We start from the raw sequence: 18,640 nt of genomic DNA on the forward strand, positions 1-18,640 counted from the left end.
CCACCGTGTGAGGTGTGGGGTGTCAGTCTGCCCCTAGTGGGGGATGTCTCCCAGTTAGGCTACTCAGGGGTCAGGGACCCACTTGAGGAGGCAGTCTGTCTGTTCTCAGATTTCAACCTCCGTGTTGGGAGATCCACTGCTCTCTTCAAAGCTGTCAGACAGAGTCGTCTGCGTCTGCAGAGGTTTCTGCTGCTTTTTTGTTGTTGTTGTTTAGCTGTGCCCTGCCCCCAGAGGTGGAGTCTACAGAGACAGGCAGGCCACCTTGAGCTGCTGTGAGCTCCACCCAGTTCGAGCTTCCCATCGGCTTTGTTTACCTACTTAAGCCTCAGCAATGGCAGGTGCCCCTCCCCCAGCCTCGCTGCTGCCTTGCGGTTAGATCGCAGACTGCTGTGCTAGCAATGAGGGAGGCTCCGTGGGCGTGGGACCCCCCCAGCCAGGTATGGGATATAATCTCCTGGTGTGCTCGTTTGCTAAGACCCTTGATAAAGCGCAGTATTGGGGTGGGATTTGCCTGATTTTCCAGGTGTTGTGTGTCTCAGTTCCCCTGGCTAGGAAAAGGAATTCCCTTCCCCCTTGCACTTCCCAGGTGAGGCAATGCCTCGCCCTGCTTCAGCTCTCACTGGTTGGGCTGCAGCAGCTGACCAGCACCGATTGTCCAGCACTCCCTAGTGAGATGAACACAGTACCTCAGTTGAAAATGCAGAAATCACCTGTCTTCTGTGTCGCTCGTGCTGGGAGCTAGATACTGGAGCTGTTCCTATTCGGCCATCTTGCTCCACCCCCACCCATTTTGTTTCTTAAAAGTTAAAGTCACATGAACTAAAAGGCATTGCACCTTTTATCTTTCCTTAAAAAAATATTTGATTTGGTGGTAGCTGGCAAGATGGCTGAATAGGAACAGCTCCAGCCTGCAGCTCCCAGCAGATTAATGCAGAAGGCAGGTGATTTCTGCATTTCCAACTGAGGTACCCAGCTCATCTCACTAGGACTGGTTAGACCGTGTATGCAGCCCATGGAGGGTGAGCTGAAGCAGGGTGGGGTGTTGCCTCACCCAGGAAGCACAAGGGGTTGGGGAACTCTCTCCCATTACTGAGGTAAGCCATGAGGTATTGTGCCATGAGGAATAGTGTACTTCGGCCCAGATACTATGCTTTCCCAATAGTCTTTGCAACCCGCAGACCAGGAGATTCCCTTGGGTGCTCATGCCAGCAGGACACTGGGTTTCAAGCACAAAAGTGATGGCCTTTTGGGCAGACACTAAGCTAGCTGCAGGAGTTATTTTTTCATACTCCAGTGGTGCCTAGAATGCCAGCAAGACAGAACTGTTCACTCCGCTGGAAAGGGGGCTGAAGTCAGGGAGCCAAGTGGTCTACCTCAGCGGATCCCACCCCCACAGAGCCCAGCAAGCTAAGATCCACTGGCTAGAAATTGTCGCTGCCAGCATCGCAGTCTGAAGTTGACCTGGGATGCTTGAGCTTGGTAGGGAAGAGGGGTATCTGCCATTACTGAGGCTTGAGTAGGCAGTTTTCCCCTCACAGTGTGAACAAAGCCACCGGGAAGTTTGAACTGGGCAGAGTCCACCACAGCTCAGCAAATCGGCTGTAGCCAGACTGCCTCTCTAGATTCCTCCTCTCTGAGGAGGGCATTTGTGAAAGAAAGGCAGCAGCCTCAGTCAGGGGCTTATAGATAAAACTCCCATCTCCCTGGGACAGAGCAACTTGGGGAAGGGGCGGCTGTCGGCACAGCTTCAGTGGACATAACCATTCCTGCCTGGTGGCTCTGAAGAGAGCAGCAGATCTCTCAACACAGTGCTTCTTAACTAAAGAAGCGTGTTCTAACCCCATGCAAGGAAGCTAAGAACCTTGAAAAAAGGTTATAGGAATTGTTAAGTAGAATAACTATTTGAGAGAAGAACATAAATGACCTGATGGAACTGAAAAACACATCACAAGAACTTTGTGAAGCATACAGAAGTATCAGTAGCTGAATTGATCAAATGGAAGAAAGGATATCAGAGATTGAAAATCAGTATAATGAAATAAAGCGGGAAGACAAGATTAGAGAAAAAAGAATGAAAAAAAGGACTATGTGAAAAGACCAAACCTACGTTTGGTGTACCTTAAAGTGGCAAGGAGAATGGAACCAAGTTGGAAAATACACTTCAGGATATTATCCAGGAGAACTTCTCCAGCCTAGCAAGACAGGCCAACATTCAAATTCAGAAAATACAGAGAACACCAGAAAAATACTCCTTGAGAAGAGCAATCCCAACACACATAATCATCAGATTCACCAAGGTTGAAATGAAGGAAAAAATGTTAAGGGAAGCCGGAGGGAAAGGTCGGGTTACCCTCAAAGGGAAACCCATGAGACTAACAGCAGATCTCTCTGCAGAAACCCTACAAGCCAGAAGAGTGGTGGCCACTCTTCAACATTCTTAAAGAAGAGTTTTCTTTAAGAATTTCATATCCAGATTTCATATCCAGGCAAACTAAGCTTCAAAAGCAAAGGAGAAATAAAATCCTTTACAGACGAGAAAATGCCAAGAGATTTTATCACCACCAGGCCTGCCTTACAAAGAGAGCTCCTGAAGGAAGTGCTATATATGGAAAGGAACAACTGGTACCAGCCATTGCAAAAGCTTACCCAATTGTAAAGAACATCAACACTGGCTGGGTGGGGTGGATCACAAGGTCAGGATCAAGTTTGAGGAGTTTGAGACCGGCCTGGCCAACATGGCGAAACCCTGTCTCTACTAAAAATACAGAAACTAGCCGGGCATGGTGGTGCATGCCTGTAATCCCAGCTACTTGGGAGGTTGAGGCAGGATAATCTCTTGAACCCGGGAGGCGGAGTTTGCAATGAGCTGAGATTGCACCACTGCACTCTAGCCTGGGTGACAGAGCGAGACTATTTAAAATTTAAAAAAAAAGAAAAAAGAAAAAAAGAACATCGACACTGTGAAGAAACTGCATCAACTAACGGGCAAAATGACCAGCTAGCATCATAATGACAGGATCACACTCACACATAACAATATTAACCTTAAATGTAAATGGGCTAAATACCCCAATTAAAAGGCACAGACTGGCAAATTGGATAAAGAGTCAAGACCCATCAGTGTGCTGTATTCAGGAGACCCATCTCACATGCAAAGACACACATAGTCTCAAAATACGGGGATGGAGAAATATTTACCAAGCAAATGGAAAGCAAAAAAATGCAGAGGTTGCAGTCCTAGTCTCTGATGAAACAGACTTTAAACCAACAAAGATCGAAAGAGACAAAGAAGGGCATTATGTAATGGTAAAAGGATCAATGCAAGAGCTAACGATCCTAAACATATGTGCACCCAATACAGGAGCATCCAGATTCATAAAGCAAGTTCTTAGAGACCTACAAAGAATCTTAGATTCCCACACAATAATAGTAGGAGACTTTAACATCCCACTCTCAATATTAGATCATCAAGACAGAAAAATTAACAAGGATATTCAGGACTTCAACTCAGCTCTGGACCAAGCGGACCTAATAGACATCTACAGAACTTTCCACCTGTAATCAAGAGCATATACGTTCTTCTCAGCACTACGTTGTACTTAACTCTAAAAATGACCACATAATTGGAAGTAAAACACTCCTCTGCAAATGCGAAAGAACCAAAATAATAACAAACAGTCTGTCAGACCACAGTGCAATCAAATTAAAATTCAGGATTAAGAAACTCACTCAAAACAGAGCAGAATTATTTGGAAACTGAACAACCTGCTCCTGAATGACTACTGGGTAAATAACAAAATTAAGACAGAAGTAAATAAGTTCTTTGAAACCAATGAGAACAAAGACACAGCGTACCAGAATCTCTGGGACACATTTAAAGCAGTGTGTAGAGGGAAAGATCAGTACAAGACAAGGATGCCCTCTTTCACCACTCCTATTCAACATAGTATTGGATGTCCTGGCCAGGGCCTTCAGGCAACAGAAAGAAATAAAGGGTATTCACATAGGAAGAGAGAAAGTCAAATTGTCTCTGCTTACAGATGACATGATTGTATATTTAGAAAACCCCATTTTCTCAGTTCAAAAATCTCCTTAAGCTGATAAGCAACTTTAGCAAACTCTCAGGATACAAAGCCAATGTGCAAAAATCACAAGTATTCCTATACACCAATAATATGAAAACAGAGAGCCAAATCATGAGTGAAGTGCCATTCAGAATTACTGCAAAGAGAATACCTAGGAATACAACTTACAAGGGATGTGAAGGACCTCTTCAAGGAGGACTACAAACCACTTCTCAAGGAAATAAGAGAGGGTACAAACAATTGGAAAAATATTCCATGCTAATGGATAGGAAGAATCAATATTGTGAAAATGGCCATACTGTCCAAAGTAATTTATAGATTCAGTGCTATCCCCATCAAGCTACTATTCATTTTCTCCACAGAATTAGAAAAAACTACTTTAAATTTCATGTGGGACCAAAAAGGAGCCCATGTAGCAAAGACAATCCTAAGCAAAAAGAACAAAGCTGGAGGCATCATGCTACCTGACTTCAAACTATACTACAAGGCTATAGTAACCCAAACAGCATGGTATTGGTACCAAAACAGATATATAGACAAATGGAACAGAACAGAGACCTCAGAAATAACACCACACATCTGCAACCATATGGTTTTTGACAAACCTGACAAAAACAAGCAATGGGGAAAGGATTTCCTATTTAATAAATTGTGTTGGGAAAACTGGCTAGCCATATGCAGAAAACTGAAACTGGATCCCTTCCTTACACCTTATACAAAAATTAACCCAAGATGGATTAAAGACTTAAATGTAAGACATACAGCCATAAAATCCCTAGAAGAAAACCTGGACAATACCATTCAGGACGTAGGCATGGACAAATACTTCATAACTAAAGCACCAAAAAGAATTGCAACAAAAGCCAAAATTGACAAATGGGTTCTAATTAAACTAAAGAGCTTCTGCACAGCAAAAGAAACTGTCATCAGAGTTAACAGGCAACCTATGGAATGGGAGAAAATTTTTGCAATCTGTATCTGACAAAGGGCTAATATCCAAAATCTACAAAGAATTTAAATTTATAGGAAAAAAACCAAATGATCTTATGAAAAAGTGGGTGAGGGATATGAACAGACACTTCTCGAAAGAAGGCATTTATGTGGCCAACAAACATATGAAAAAAAGCTGATCATCACTGGTCATTAGAGAAATGCAAATCAAAACCACAATGAGATACCATCTCACACCAGTCAGAATGGCCATCATTAAAAAGTCAGGAAACAACAGATGCTGGAGAGGATGTGGAGAAATAGGAACACTTTTATACTGTTGGTGGCAGTGTAAATTATTTCAACCATTATGGAAGACATTCTGGTGATTCCTCAAGGATCTAGAACCAGAAATACCACGTATGTTTATTGCAGCACTGTTTACAATAGCAAAGACTTGGAACCAACCCAAATGTCCATCAATGATAGACTGGATAAAGAAAATGTGGCACATATACACCATGGAATACTATACAGCCATAAAAAAAGAATGAGCTCATGTCCTTTGCAGAGACATGGATGAAGCTGGAAACCATCATTCTCAGCAAAATAACACAAAATCAGAAAACCAAACACCGCATGTTCTCACTCATAAGTAGGAGTTGAATAATGAGAACACATGGACACAGGGTGAGAAACATCACACACAGGGCCTGTTGGCGGTGGGGGGAGGGGCAGGGGAGGGACAACATTAGGAGAAATCCCTAATGTAGATGACGGGTTGATGGGTGCAAGGAACCACCATGGCACTTGTATACCTATGTAACAATCCTGCACGTTCTGCACATGTCCTAGAACTTACAATAATTTTTAAAAAGGAAAAAAAGAAACTTTGGTTTAAGTGCTTATTTTTCAAGCCAATCAGAGCTCTTTTTATAGACATTGCATAACAACACATATATAGCAAAACAAAAGATTCAACACTTGTAAGATTTTCATTTGCCAGTTTCTTAATTGAATTACTGGCTTCAGGGTAGAGCCCTTGCAGGAACAGGGCCAGGATAGCATGTATTTTTTAGGGCCTAATAAGCAGGCATAGTTGAAGGCAAAGATCCCCAAAGAGTGACATTTTATACTGGACCTTGGATCCCCAAAAGGAGGGAGATAACTATGGGAGAAGACAGTGCAGTGCTTCTACCATGCATTTCATTACAAGGCAACCCAAAGCTAATCAGCTTATTTTGTAATCAGCCCATCCCCCATGGGAGTCTCATCTCTCAGTGGTGGGTGGGGATGGTTCTGTATCTTTCAGGTGGCCAAGAGCATGCTTCTCTAATTCAGATTTGCACAGTTAAGTATTTGTCTAGAACTACTATTAGCCATCTTTAAAGTATATTTCCTACCTCATTATCACACACCAAAGCTCTCTCATAATGTGAAGTAGTTTGATACCTGAAAACTCAAAACTGTCAGATAACAAAATGCAAAACAGAACAGAGCCTTTGCCTTTGATTTTGAGAGGGAACTATCTGCTTTTAATTCCTGGGGTTTCATTCTGTGGTGCCTCCTCTGTTTTTTCTAAGGAGTCCCAGCTACCAGAAGTTATATCTGGGGGCCTCTTTTGTGTATATTGAGTAGCAAGACAAAAAAACGAGAAAGATATTTCGGTTAACTGAAAAGAAAAAAAAAAAACTTTTTCCAGAAAAACAAGATCCAAGAAGAGACAAACATAAAGGCCCTTTAAATATACTTGTAACTTAGATATTCACTTTTAATGAAGCTGGGTGCTCCTTAAGAAAATCCCTTTAACTCTTGTTACTCCACTTTAGCCACACCAAGCAGGTAAGATTTTCAGCTTTAATTTCACAGAAAGTAACATAGGTGAAACCAACAAGCCTTAGTTACTTTATGATTTAACTGCAAATATATGAGGTATTTTCAAAGGGGTGATAAGCAGCTTTTGAAACTGTCATTGCAAAATTGTGACTGAGATATTGAAAGTGACCTGACCCAACCAAGTCCGTTTTGTTTCCAGCACCCAAGCTGTCCTTGCCCATTCCTGGGTGTAGGCTGAACCAACTTTGGGAGGAGCCTAGTTTACAGTTCATAGTCTGAAACAAAGATGATAACAGCCCCTTTTTAAGATATGCTTTCCTCTTTCCTGGGGACCAGACCAGTAAACTAGCCACAAGATTAGAAACCATGGCTTAGGAGTCATGCAGGTGGAGCCTACAAGATTTTGATCCTTTCTTAACCTCTCAAGATCAGTGCTTAAGATATTTTGTAAACCCTACCCTTAATGGATTAGCTTGCACCACCCAGATCAATAAACTGGCTTATCTGATTTTGTGGCCCCCACCTAGGAACTGACTTAGCACAAGATGACAGCCATCATTGTAAAATGGTGGCGACTAAAAGTATTGCCTTGTGTTTGAGGTCATGTTCCCAAGGACATGAAACAAGACTGAGACTTGTAGCCAAGTTTGTTACTGACCATTTTGTTGGGCTAGTGTGAATGGCAGGCCAGTGGGGTCCTGGGTCCTACCTCAGGCATCCTAGCCTGAGGTACCCTTTCTTTTGATAGATCCATACAGAAAGACATGTAAAGCACACCAGATTGGCTACAGTTTAAGACTAACCTCACAAATCCTTTTTAATTAATTAAAATGTACAGAGAATATAAACAGTGATCCTTATTATTTCTTTTACTGATTTGCACAGGGAGAGAGAAGCCAAAAACCTGATTGGTTAAAAAAAAAAATGTTTTACCCTTTTGCCAGCATGTCAGGCTTCTGGATTTTTTTCCCTCTAGCTCAACTCTAAACCATAAATTTTAAAGTTTGGGGAAATTAACTTTTCCAGTTTGGACGAACATTATAAAAGAATCATTTTAAACCATGAAAGAAGGAAAAACACCATAGAAAAGTCAGGGGGCTTCAATTAGGGTTGTCAGGAGGTCTTGCTTCCCTTCCTATTGGGAATGGTGTTTCCCCTATTTCTTCACCGTCCCTATTTTCTCTTCCCTTCTGGCCTATTATAGGAGAAATATTGCTCATCTCCGAAATTCTCTGTTGTCTGCAGAACTGCCTGTTTCTCAGCTGTAGTTAGGGTTTGACTTAGAAGCAGCATAACATCCCTTCATGAGAGGTCAAACACCTGAGTTAAATTTCGGAAAGGCTTCTGTATATTTATCAGGGTCATTAGAAAATCAGCCAAAGTCTCTGTTTATTTGCCTAAGGTCCTGTAATGAGGAAGCCCTAAATGAGGGGAGTCCTCAGATTGTTCCCCTGGAGGTTGTTTCTCTAACTTCAGAGAATCATTCTCCCTAGGCTTGCCTGATATGACTACTGAAAGGGCTGGGTTGATTTTGTGGTGCCTGCAAAGGTCTAGTAAGAAGCTATACCCTTGTGCAAAAGAAAGTTAGCTGCTTTTTCTTTAAATGTTTAGGATCAAAGGAGTCCCTGTGTTTCAGAACACACTCCAGAGTAGTACAAGCTGAAGAAGATCTGTTACCCATCTAGAAATGGATGCGAGTAAAAGGTGTCCTTTAGTCTCTTTCCTTTTGGTGTGATCCATGTGGAGAGGAAGCCAGTGAAGGCATCCCTTCTGCTATTTTTTTTTTTCCCCTGTAGTTCCTGGGTCCCAGCACCTTACTGCATGTGCTGCCCGTGGTTGCAGGTGTGACCCCCAGCCATGGAACCAGAGGAGCTAAGTGATTGGGATTCGTCATGCTCACCCATGTGACTCTTGTCCTCTGCCTGTGATTTCTCTTTGAATTCCTTGACTTGTGTGACCTGCCTGGCTCCCCGCAAAAAATGGACCTCATGGACCTCGGGAGAGACTTTATGTGACAGTGGCATTTGGGCAACTGTTGCACTTCCTTTCTTAATGGAGGAAGTGTGCTGGTTTAGCTCTATATCATGCTATTATTGCCTGTGCCAAAGCATTTACCCTTAGAGAATGCTTCCAGTTAAGTTCTAAACTTAAAACCCCTTACTAATTAAGTACCATTCTAATTGGAGGTAGAGTAGGTGCCTTAAAAGAACATAGGAATTGGGTTGCTGTTTTCCTGCTGATGGGACAGTATAAAGACTAAAATTTGGTTTTGGAGGATATTTTACTCCTAGTCGTTGAAGGCAGAATGCTTCTGTTCACAGAAGCAGCATAAAGCCTGGTTTCTAGTAGAGAAGCACAGAAAGGGAAGAGAATTGGGAAGGGTGTTTCGGCAAATAACTGATAATGTGCCTCATAGAGAGAATCCCTATTCCACTAGGTGGCAATGTTGGCCTTGACATGCCATGTGCTCTCCAGACCAAGGGCAGAGAGACTGACATGCCATGTGCTCTCCAGACCAAGGGCAGAGAGACTGACATGCCATGCGCTCTCCAGACCAAGGGTAGAGAGAGACACTCACTATGGGGGATGGGGAGACCTTCTGTTCCTAGAAAATCACAAAGCTGCCTTCCCTTGCACTATATCCCCAGTTACTATGACATTCCCTGATCTTGCCAAACAAGATTACTACTCTGAACTGTAAAACTTCCAACACACTGCATACACAGAGAGGAGAAGAGCTATGGCAGTCATAGGCAGGAAAGGAGGAAATTATGATAGAAAAGTTGGAGATCCTGTCGCCAATGCCCCATCGTTGGTTGGAGTCTGGTCTGAGTCCAGAAGCCTTTGGATAACACCGGGAAGTAACCCCAGCCAGAAATCCTCAGTTTCTCCAGAACCTCTTCCAGCCCCATGTGACAGCTAATTCCTCCAGGAAAGGAAACTGTTTCAAACATAGCCCACCTGCCCAGCAACCTGTGGGTACTGGGAGACTCTCCATGTTCTCTCTAGCAAGCCAGTCCCCCAACTCTTGTCAGACTGGCAGCCATGCTAATTGTTTTTAAATGGCTGAAGGGGGCCCAGTATTTGGTTGATTTGGTTCTAGAATGGAGGATGAGAGTCCTGAAATGAAAGGACAGAGTTGGAGTCCACTTCTCTACTCACTCTCTCAATGAATGTTGTACCTTGGTATCCTGGACGAGGTCCTCAATATGAAGTGGCTACATTGTCTGGGGGAGATACCCGGGGTTTGTCATCTTGCAGCAGAAAAACTTAGGACACAGACAACACGGGGAGTTCAGAAGTGGAGGTTTAATAGGCAGGAGAAAAAGAAAGAGAAAGGAAAACAGGTCTCTCCCTAGTGAAAGATAGGGGACTTCTGAGAGGAAGAGTGGCCAACAGCAGAAGCACCAAATTAAATAGTCTGGCTTGAGGAGGTGATGTCTGATTTATGTAGGGCTCACAGATTGGTTCGACCAGGTATGATGTTTACATAGTGCCCAGGGAAGACTGGCCTCCCCACCCTAATGTTATTATGCAAATGAACTTTCCTTTTCAGCCGGCATCATCTTGTCTGCTATGTGGCTGACAAACAGAAGGGATGATGGAGCCACCATCTTGAATGTGTTTGGCACCACTGCTGGCATCTATGTGTGCAGCTCAATTTTACAGGCTGCTCTTTGTTAGAAAGGAAAATAATTTGTTGCTGCTTGTCATTAAAAGGAAAACCTTACCGAGGACTTCTGTATCCTCACTATCTGCTTCAATAATTTCTTCTTATCTCCTGTATCGGTAGGATTCTCCATGTGCTAAATCTTAACACAGAGTTTCAAGAGAGGAAAGAAAGGGGAATATTTATGTGGTTGAAGGTCTATCTTATCAGAGAAGAAAATCTTTTCTGAAATCTTCAACTGATTTCCATTTATATCTCCTTGACTAGAACTGGATCTGATGTTCATTCCTAAATCAATCACTGATCAAGGGGAATGAGTTTATCACTAAGGGCAGGGTACCTCTTCCTTGAACATAAGGCCATCTCATTCTTAACAATAAAATAAATAAAATCAGGGTTTAAATGGCAAGACAGAGTGGATACACTGAGCTGAAAAATACATGGTCCCTAACTCAAGAATCTCTTAAACTTAAGTAAATTGAGAACACTTCTCTGGAGATGTCTTGACAAAGAACACAAGAGAACATTAGCAGATTGGGGTGTGTTGTGAGATTAAAAACATATGAAAGAAATGACATCATAAAGATGATGGAGTAGAAAGTTCAAGGAATTTGCCCCTCTACTGAAGTCCTCTGTTCTCTACTGAAGCAGCTGTTGAGCTGGCAAACACTGTCCAAAGCAACCATTTTAGAACTCTGGATCCTAGTCAAACACTTGTAGCATCCAGGGTAAGTAAATGATGAAGAAAGAGGCTGGTCACTGGCTGACAATGCAGATGATGGAACAGAGACTTCAGTGGACACACATCAGAAGGAATATATTTCTTGTGAAAAAAGTTCAGAAAAGTCACTAAGCAAACTGATGACTGTAACCTTCATCAAGTAACAGTAGTGATCCTTGGGGAGGAGGCACAATCTGACTTTCAGTTACCTAATTACAGGATTCAAAATGTCCAGTTCCCAACAAAAAATTACAAAGCCTACAAAGAAGCTGGAAAGTTTAGCCCATTCACAAGAAAAAGAGAAATCCATAGAAACCGTACCTCAAATAGCTCATGCATTGGACTTAACTAGACAAAGACTTTAAATGAACTGTCTTATATATGCTCAAAGGTCTGAGAGAAATCATTGACAAAGAACTACAGAAATCAGGAAAACAGTGTATGAACTTATTAACTATTAGATGTATAAAGTTATGTTTTTCTCAGCTGGGGTTAGCTCAAGAAATTTCTTTGTAGGATATGTTTATACTCCTTAAGTGGTTCTTGAATTCTATTCAGGTCTAGATTTTTAAAAGAGATTTGGATTCTGGCATTTGTAAAGTAGACTTTCCTGTTGGGGTATAGCTGTCAAAGGCATCATAGATAGCATTGCTAATGAATATAGAATACTCAAGTAATAGTTTTTAAAAAAAGCTACTAGGGGGTATCATTTTGTTAACTTCAATACTTTACATTTTTGGAGAGGTGCTGTATGAATTACATTTCCCTTCTAGTATGGAGAAGTATCAAAAAATTTCCATTTTTTACCATGGAAAAGTTTCGTTAGGTAGTTTTCTCCTCACTGTCTATATTATTTTCAAAGGCCATACTCTTAACATACCATAAAATTTCTTTTTTGTGCGTTGCTTTTGCAGTGTTACTTGTGAGGTCAGAGAATACTCAAGGCACAAGCCCACATATCATACAGATTCTTCCTTGCCTCTTTTAAAAAATCAGCAAGAGACTGTTGTATTAGAATGACATTTTTACATAAGTATGAGATGTAATTTTTAGTTAAAACTGTAAATAGTTAAAAGTTTATGCATTGCCTTATGTGTGGGCTACCAACCAGCTTTTCTCTTTATTCCTTCCAGGTTGATGAGAAAGCTCTGAAGCACATAACAGAAATGGGCTTCAGTAAGGAAGCATCCAGGCAAGCTCTTATGGATAATGGCAACAACTTAGAAGCAGCATTGAACGTACTTCTTACAAGCAATAAACAGAAACCTGTTATGGGTCCTCCTCTGAGAGGTATAATTTATTAAACAGTGTGCCAGATAGTATTGTTTGCTTTTTAGATGAATATTTGTTATTGACAGAGGCTGTTAGTTGTGAGGGCTGTAATTTTTTTTAACGTTATGGTAAGTGGAAGGAACACTAGTTTGGGAACCACAGAGACATTTGTAGTCTCAGTCTCGTTGTCTTCATCTTTGTACAAAATGGGTCTAACAACAACAACAAAACAAAAACAAAGTGGGTCTAACAATGACTTGTTTAACAAGGTTGTTATGAATAACAGAGAAAATATGTGACTGGTTCTATTATTTCTAGAACTCTGCCACCTGAGTAAATGACTAAGCTTTTAAAAATTAACAAAAATTACATTTACTTGGTGATATTATTATTATTATTATTATTATTATTATTTGAGATGGAGTCTCGCTCTGTCACCCAGGCTGGAGTGTAGTGGCGTGATCTTGGCTCACTGCAAGCTCTGCCTCCCGGGTTCACGCCATTCTCCTGCCTCAGCCTCCCGAGTAGCTGGGACTACAGGCGCCTGCCACCACACCTGGCTAATTTTTTTGTATTTTTAGTAGAGATGGGGTTTCACCGTGTTCGCCAGGATGGTCTCCATCTCCTGACCTCGTGATCGGCCTATCTCAGCCTCCCAAAGTGCTGGGATTATAGGCGTGAGCCACCGCGCCCGGCCTTGGTATTATTCTTTAATCATTGCATGTTCAAGTTTATGATGTGGTTTTTCAAGTCCCAGTCCTATATTATTTTTAAAATGTCTGTGGTTGAAAAATAAATTATAATTTTTTCTTAGAAGATAGTTTATATAAACAAATTCAGACTATTTAGAGGATTAAATGTGCTACTTAATATAATTACTTAAAAAACTTTAAAAAATTACTGAAAAGATGTAGACTATACAAAAAATATGGAAAGAAATTAAAATCCCTACTTAAAATTTTTGGTTATATGTTAGTATATATTCTCTTTTTGTTTTTGCATATATAGTACATATTTCTTGCTTTTACATCTAAAGGTAGAGGAAAAGGCAGGGGACGAATAAGATCTGAAGATGAAGAGGACCTGGGAAATGCAAGGCCATCAGCACCAAGCACATTATTTGATTTCTTGGAATCTAAAATGGGAACTTTGAATGTGGAAGGTAAGCTAATTTAAAGTCGATTCTTTTTCTTTTTTTCTGTTTTTTTTTGTTTTGTTTTTTTTTGTTTTTTTGTTTTTTTTTAGTGTATTCTTTATAAGAGACCAAACTTTATTTGGAACTGTATAATAAAGCAACTATAATATGAACATATATCCTGATTGTTTATTTATAAATTTACTTAATTACAAATTCCTGTTTGACAAAAGCACAGAAGAAAATGTTGTTATATTCTGAAAACATAATGGCAACTTATTTTGCCCCCTAACTGGGATTAGTAATCTCACCAAACTATTTTTCCCTAATTTGCTCGTATCTAGATGACAGATATAACTATGTAAACAGATTGTTGTTTTGGAAAATGTATTATATAATCTTATATAACATTTTGATTGTGAAATTGGTATATCTCTTCTTTCACCCCATATTACATAGTTTGAAAACGTTCACACAGTGAGTGAAAATGCTTTCACAATGTGATATATTTTTTTATATACTTTAGTGATTGACATATTGAAAAGAGAACTAAGTATAGTAATATGCAGCCTTTTTCTAAGCACATAATATAGTAAATATTTTCTAAAATGATAAGTTTTCAAAATACGATCCAAAAAGTTAAGGAAATATGCTTTTAAATTCAGTTTCTCATTCAGATATATTTTGAATCTAGCCAAATAAGCTCATAGATAAAATGCTTTTGTAACAAATATGAAATGTTCAGGTTTCATAAAAATTGAAGTATGTTTGCTAGATTATATAGAAAAGGCAGTGTAGCATTTGAGAAAACAAAGTTTGATGTGGGCAAGATTTGTAAGCATGATGTATTAGTTTTCTGTTGCTGTGTAACAAATTACCACAAAGTTAGTGGCTTAAAACAATGCAACTTTATTACCTTATAGTTTCTTTGTGTCAGGAGTCTAGGCACAGCTTCACTGGGGCCTCTGTTTAAAGTCTCAGATGCTGATGTTAAGATTTTGGTTGGAGCGGTGATCTTATCAGAGACTTGAGGTCCTCTTACAGGCTCACCAGTTCTTACAGAATTTCATTTCCTTGTGGATGCAGGACTGAGGTCCTGTTTTTTGCTTGGTGTTGCCTGGAGACTGCTTTGTCTCCCAAAAGCTGCCTTCAGATTGTTGCCACATGGGCCACCCCATAGGCAGTTTACATATTGTTTGCTTCTGCAAAGCCAGCAACAGAGTCTCTGCTGCTGCTTCAGATCTTTCTTTTTCCTGACTCTGACTTAATGAGTATTTTTGTCCCAACCTCTCTTCATATTGTCCCACTGAGAACTCTTTTGATTTCCTTTCATCCTCCTGTCCCCTTACATTTGCTTTTGACTCCTGTATTAGTTTGTTTTCAAGCTGCTGATAAAGACGTAACCAAGACTGGGTAATTTATATAGGAAAAAGGGTGTATTGGATTTACAATTCTACGTGGCTGGGGAAACCTCACAATCATTGTGGAAGGCAAGGAGGAGCAAGTCACATCTTACATAGATGGCAGCAGGCAAAGAGAGAGCTTGTTCAGAGAAACTCTACTTTATAAAGCCATCAGATCTCATGAGACTTATTCACTATCACGAAAACAGCACAGGAAAGACCTACCTCCATGATTTAATTGCCTCCCACTGGGTCCCTCCCACAACTTGTTGGAATTCAAGATGAGATTTGGGTGGGGACACAACCAAAACATATCATTCCACTCCTGGCCCCTCCCAAATATCATGTCCTCACATTTCAAAACCAATCATGCCTTCGCAACAGTCACCCAAAGTCTTAACTCATTTCAGCATTAACTTAAAAGTCCGCAGTCCAGTCTCATCTGAGACAAGGCAAATCTCTTCTGCCTAAGAGCCTGAAAAATCAAAAGCAAGTTAGTTACTTCCTAGATACAATGGGGGGTACAGGCATTGGGTAAATACAGCCATTCCAAATGGGAGAAATTGGCCAAAACAAAGGGGCTACAGGCCCCATGCAAGTCTGAAATCCAGCTGTTAGTCAAATCTTAAAAGCTTCAAAATGATCTCCTTTGACTCCATGTCTCACATCTAGGTTACACTGATGAAAGAGGAGAGCTCCCATGGTCTTGGGCAGCTCCACCTCTGTGACTCTGCAGGGTACGGCCTCCCTCCCAGCTGTTTTAACAGGCTGGCGAGGAGTGTCTGTGGCTTTTCCAGGTGAATGGTGCAAGCTTTTGGTGGATCTACCATTCTAGGGTCTGGAAGATGGTAGCCTTCTTCTTACAACTCCACTAGGGGGTGCCCCAGTAGTGAACTCTGTGTGGGAACTCTGATTCCACATTTCCCTTCTGCACTGCCCTAGCAGAGGTTCTCTATGAGGGGCCTGCCCCTGCAGCAAACTTCTGCCTGGGCATTCAGGCATTTTCATATATCCTCTGAAATCTGGTTGGAGGTTCCCAATCCCCAATTCTTAACTTCTGTGCACTCATAGGCTCAACATCATGTGGAAGCTGCCAAGACTTGAGGCATGCACCATCTGCAGCCACAGCCCAAGCTCTACGTTGGTCTGTTTCAGCAATGGCTAGAGTGGCTGGGATGCAGGGCACCAAGTCCCTAGGCTACACACATCATGGGGACCCTGGGCCCAGCCCATGAAACCATTTTTTCCTCCGAAGCCTCCTGGCTTGTGATGGGAGGGGCTCCATGAAGACCTCTGACATGGAAGACATTTTCCCCATTATCTTAGGGATTAACGTTCAGCTCCTTGTTACTTATGCGTATTTCTGCAGCTGACGTGGATTTATCAGAAAATGGGATTTTCTTTTCTATCACATTGTCAGTCTGCAAATTTTCCAGACTTTTATGCCATATTTTCCCGTAACCTCATGATTTAGGAGACACTATAGAAGTTGATATGGTTTGGCTGTGTCCCCACCCAAATCTCATCTTGAATTCCTACATGTTGTGGGAGGGACCCAGTGGGAGGTTATTGAATCATGAGGGCAGGTCTTTCCGAAGATGTTCTTGTGATAGTGTAAGTCTCATGAGATCTGATGGCTTTATAAAGTGGAATTTCCCTGAACAAGCTCTCTCTTTGCCTGCTGCCATCCACATAAGATGTGACTTGCTTCTCCTTGCCTTCTGCCATGATTGTGGGCTTCCCCAGTCACATGGAACTGAAGTCCAATAAACCCTTTTTCCTGTATAAATTACCCAGTCTCAGGTATGTCTTTATCAGCAGCATGGAAATGAACTAATATAGTAAGTAGGTATCAGTAGAGTAGGGCACTGCAGAAAAGATAACCCAAAAATGTGGAAGTGACTTTGGAACTGGGTAACAGGCAGAGATTGGAATGGTTTGGAGGGCTTAGAAGAAGACAGGAAAATGGGGGAAAGTTTGGAACTCCCTAGAGATTTGTTGAATGGCTTTGAACAAAATGCTGATAACGATAGGGACAATGAAATCCAGGCTGAGGTGATCTCAGATGGAGATGAGGAATTTGTTGGGAACTGGAGCAAAGGTGACCCTTGTTATGTTTTAGCAAAGAGACCGGCAACATTTTGCCCCTGCCCTAGTGATTTGTGGAACTTTAAACTTGAGAGAGTTGATTTAGGATATCTGGCAGAAGAAATTTCTAAGCAGCAAAGCATTCAAGATGTGACCTAGTTGCTGTTAACAGCATTCAGTTTTAAAGGGAAAACACATCATAAAGGTTTGGAAAATTTATGTTTGGGTTCTCAGGGACACCTGCTCCTTGGATGAGCACCATGACCTTGACTCACAGTCTTGCCTTCAAGGTTTAGTAACCTTGTTCGGGACCCATCACACTACATCCAGGAAGCAAAATTTTTAATCTCTCCTAGATGTACTATGTGGGGAGGTTACACTGACTGATTCAGGAAATGAGCAGAAGGCTTCTTAGGGGAGATGGCATCTAGCCAAGACTGAGGAGAAGTGTTGGGGCAGTCCAAGTAGAGGGAGCACTAGGTATACAGGTGTGGAGGCATCAGAGCACCAGTTTCCTGAGCCTGGGAACATATGGTAGAGGCAGTGCTGTGAGGAGAGAATTGGAATTGGTAGGCTAGAGCCAGATTACAAGGATTTTGTCCTAAGGAGTTTTAATTCTGTCCAAATGTGATAAAAAGGCATTACAGGGTTTTTGGCATAAGAGCCATGAGGTTTATTTTGGTGCTTTAAGAAAAAATTTCTTGTCTGCAAAATGGAAAATAGGGTAAGATGGGATTGAGATTGAAAACAGGCAATAGTTGTATGTGTTGTGGGGAATTATTCATTCAATAAATGCTGTATTTTATTTAGTATTTAAAATACTTCATTCAGAAAACTCAGGGAAGTAGACTGATTTTGTAGCTCTTCTCCCAAAGATGCTCTAGTGTGTGAGACAGAAGAAAATCATAAACTAAAGGAGTATAGGAATGCTTACTTTCAAAGGATTTCATCATTTACTTAATGTAAAACAAAGCAATACTGAACAAAGTGTAAGTGCTTAGCAGAAGTTATTTTGAAAACAGTAATCAGATTTGATCTGGTATATTTGTAACCTGTAATAATATTTAGTCTTTTATTTCAAAGTTTTATTGCCAAAATAAGACCTACCAGTTGTTTTGAATGGCTAGTAAATAATCAGGCATACTTGAAAACACTGTTTGGTTTGCTATTTGATTATTTTAAAGGTTTACCTTACCGGGACCTGATTGTACCATTACTAGCAGCTTTTCTGACCCTAAACTCTCTTTGATGATGTTGGCATCACACAGAAGAGATTCATGATAACACACATAAGTACCAATAGCTAGACAATAAAGTGATACACACACACACACACACGCATATACATATATGGAAGATTATAGTGCTTGTAGCTCTTTCTTATATTCTCCTGGCTGTGTCTTCATAGGTATGATGAAGATAACAGGATTGATGGGAAAGCTGTGTGTTGGTTGCCCTCAGGTATCTTTAGCGGGGATCGTTGTGTTACTTTCTCTTGTT

The 18,640-nt window shown here is 41.1% G+C and overlaps 1 protein-coding gene across 6 annotated transcripts in view; it reads left to right on the forward strand.

Annotated features, from left to right (window-relative positions):
• The window catches only part of TDRD3 (tudor domain containing 3), a 191,530-nt gene that overhangs the window by 115,899 nt on the left and 56,991 nt on the right, over positions 1-18,640 (forward strand). For all 6 annotated transcript variants that reach the window (XM_007960526.3, XM_037986648.2, XM_007960522.3 and 3 more), the window contains exons 9-10: positions 12,376-12,532; positions 13,551-13,676. In XM_007960526.3, the coding sequence (XP_007958717.2) occupies positions 12,376-12,532; positions 13,551-13,676 (283 nt within the window). The remainder of the gene's footprint in view (positions 1-12,375; positions 12,533-13,550; positions 13,677-18,640) is intronic.

Source organism: Chlorocebus sabaeus, chromosome 3 (assembly GCF_047675955.1).
Source record: "Chlorocebus sabaeus isolate Y175 chromosome 3, mChlSab1.0.hap1, whole genome shotgun sequence".
NCBI classification, from domain to species: domain Eukaryota; kingdom Metazoa; phylum Chordata; class Mammalia; order Primates; family Cercopithecidae; genus Chlorocebus; species Chlorocebus sabaeus.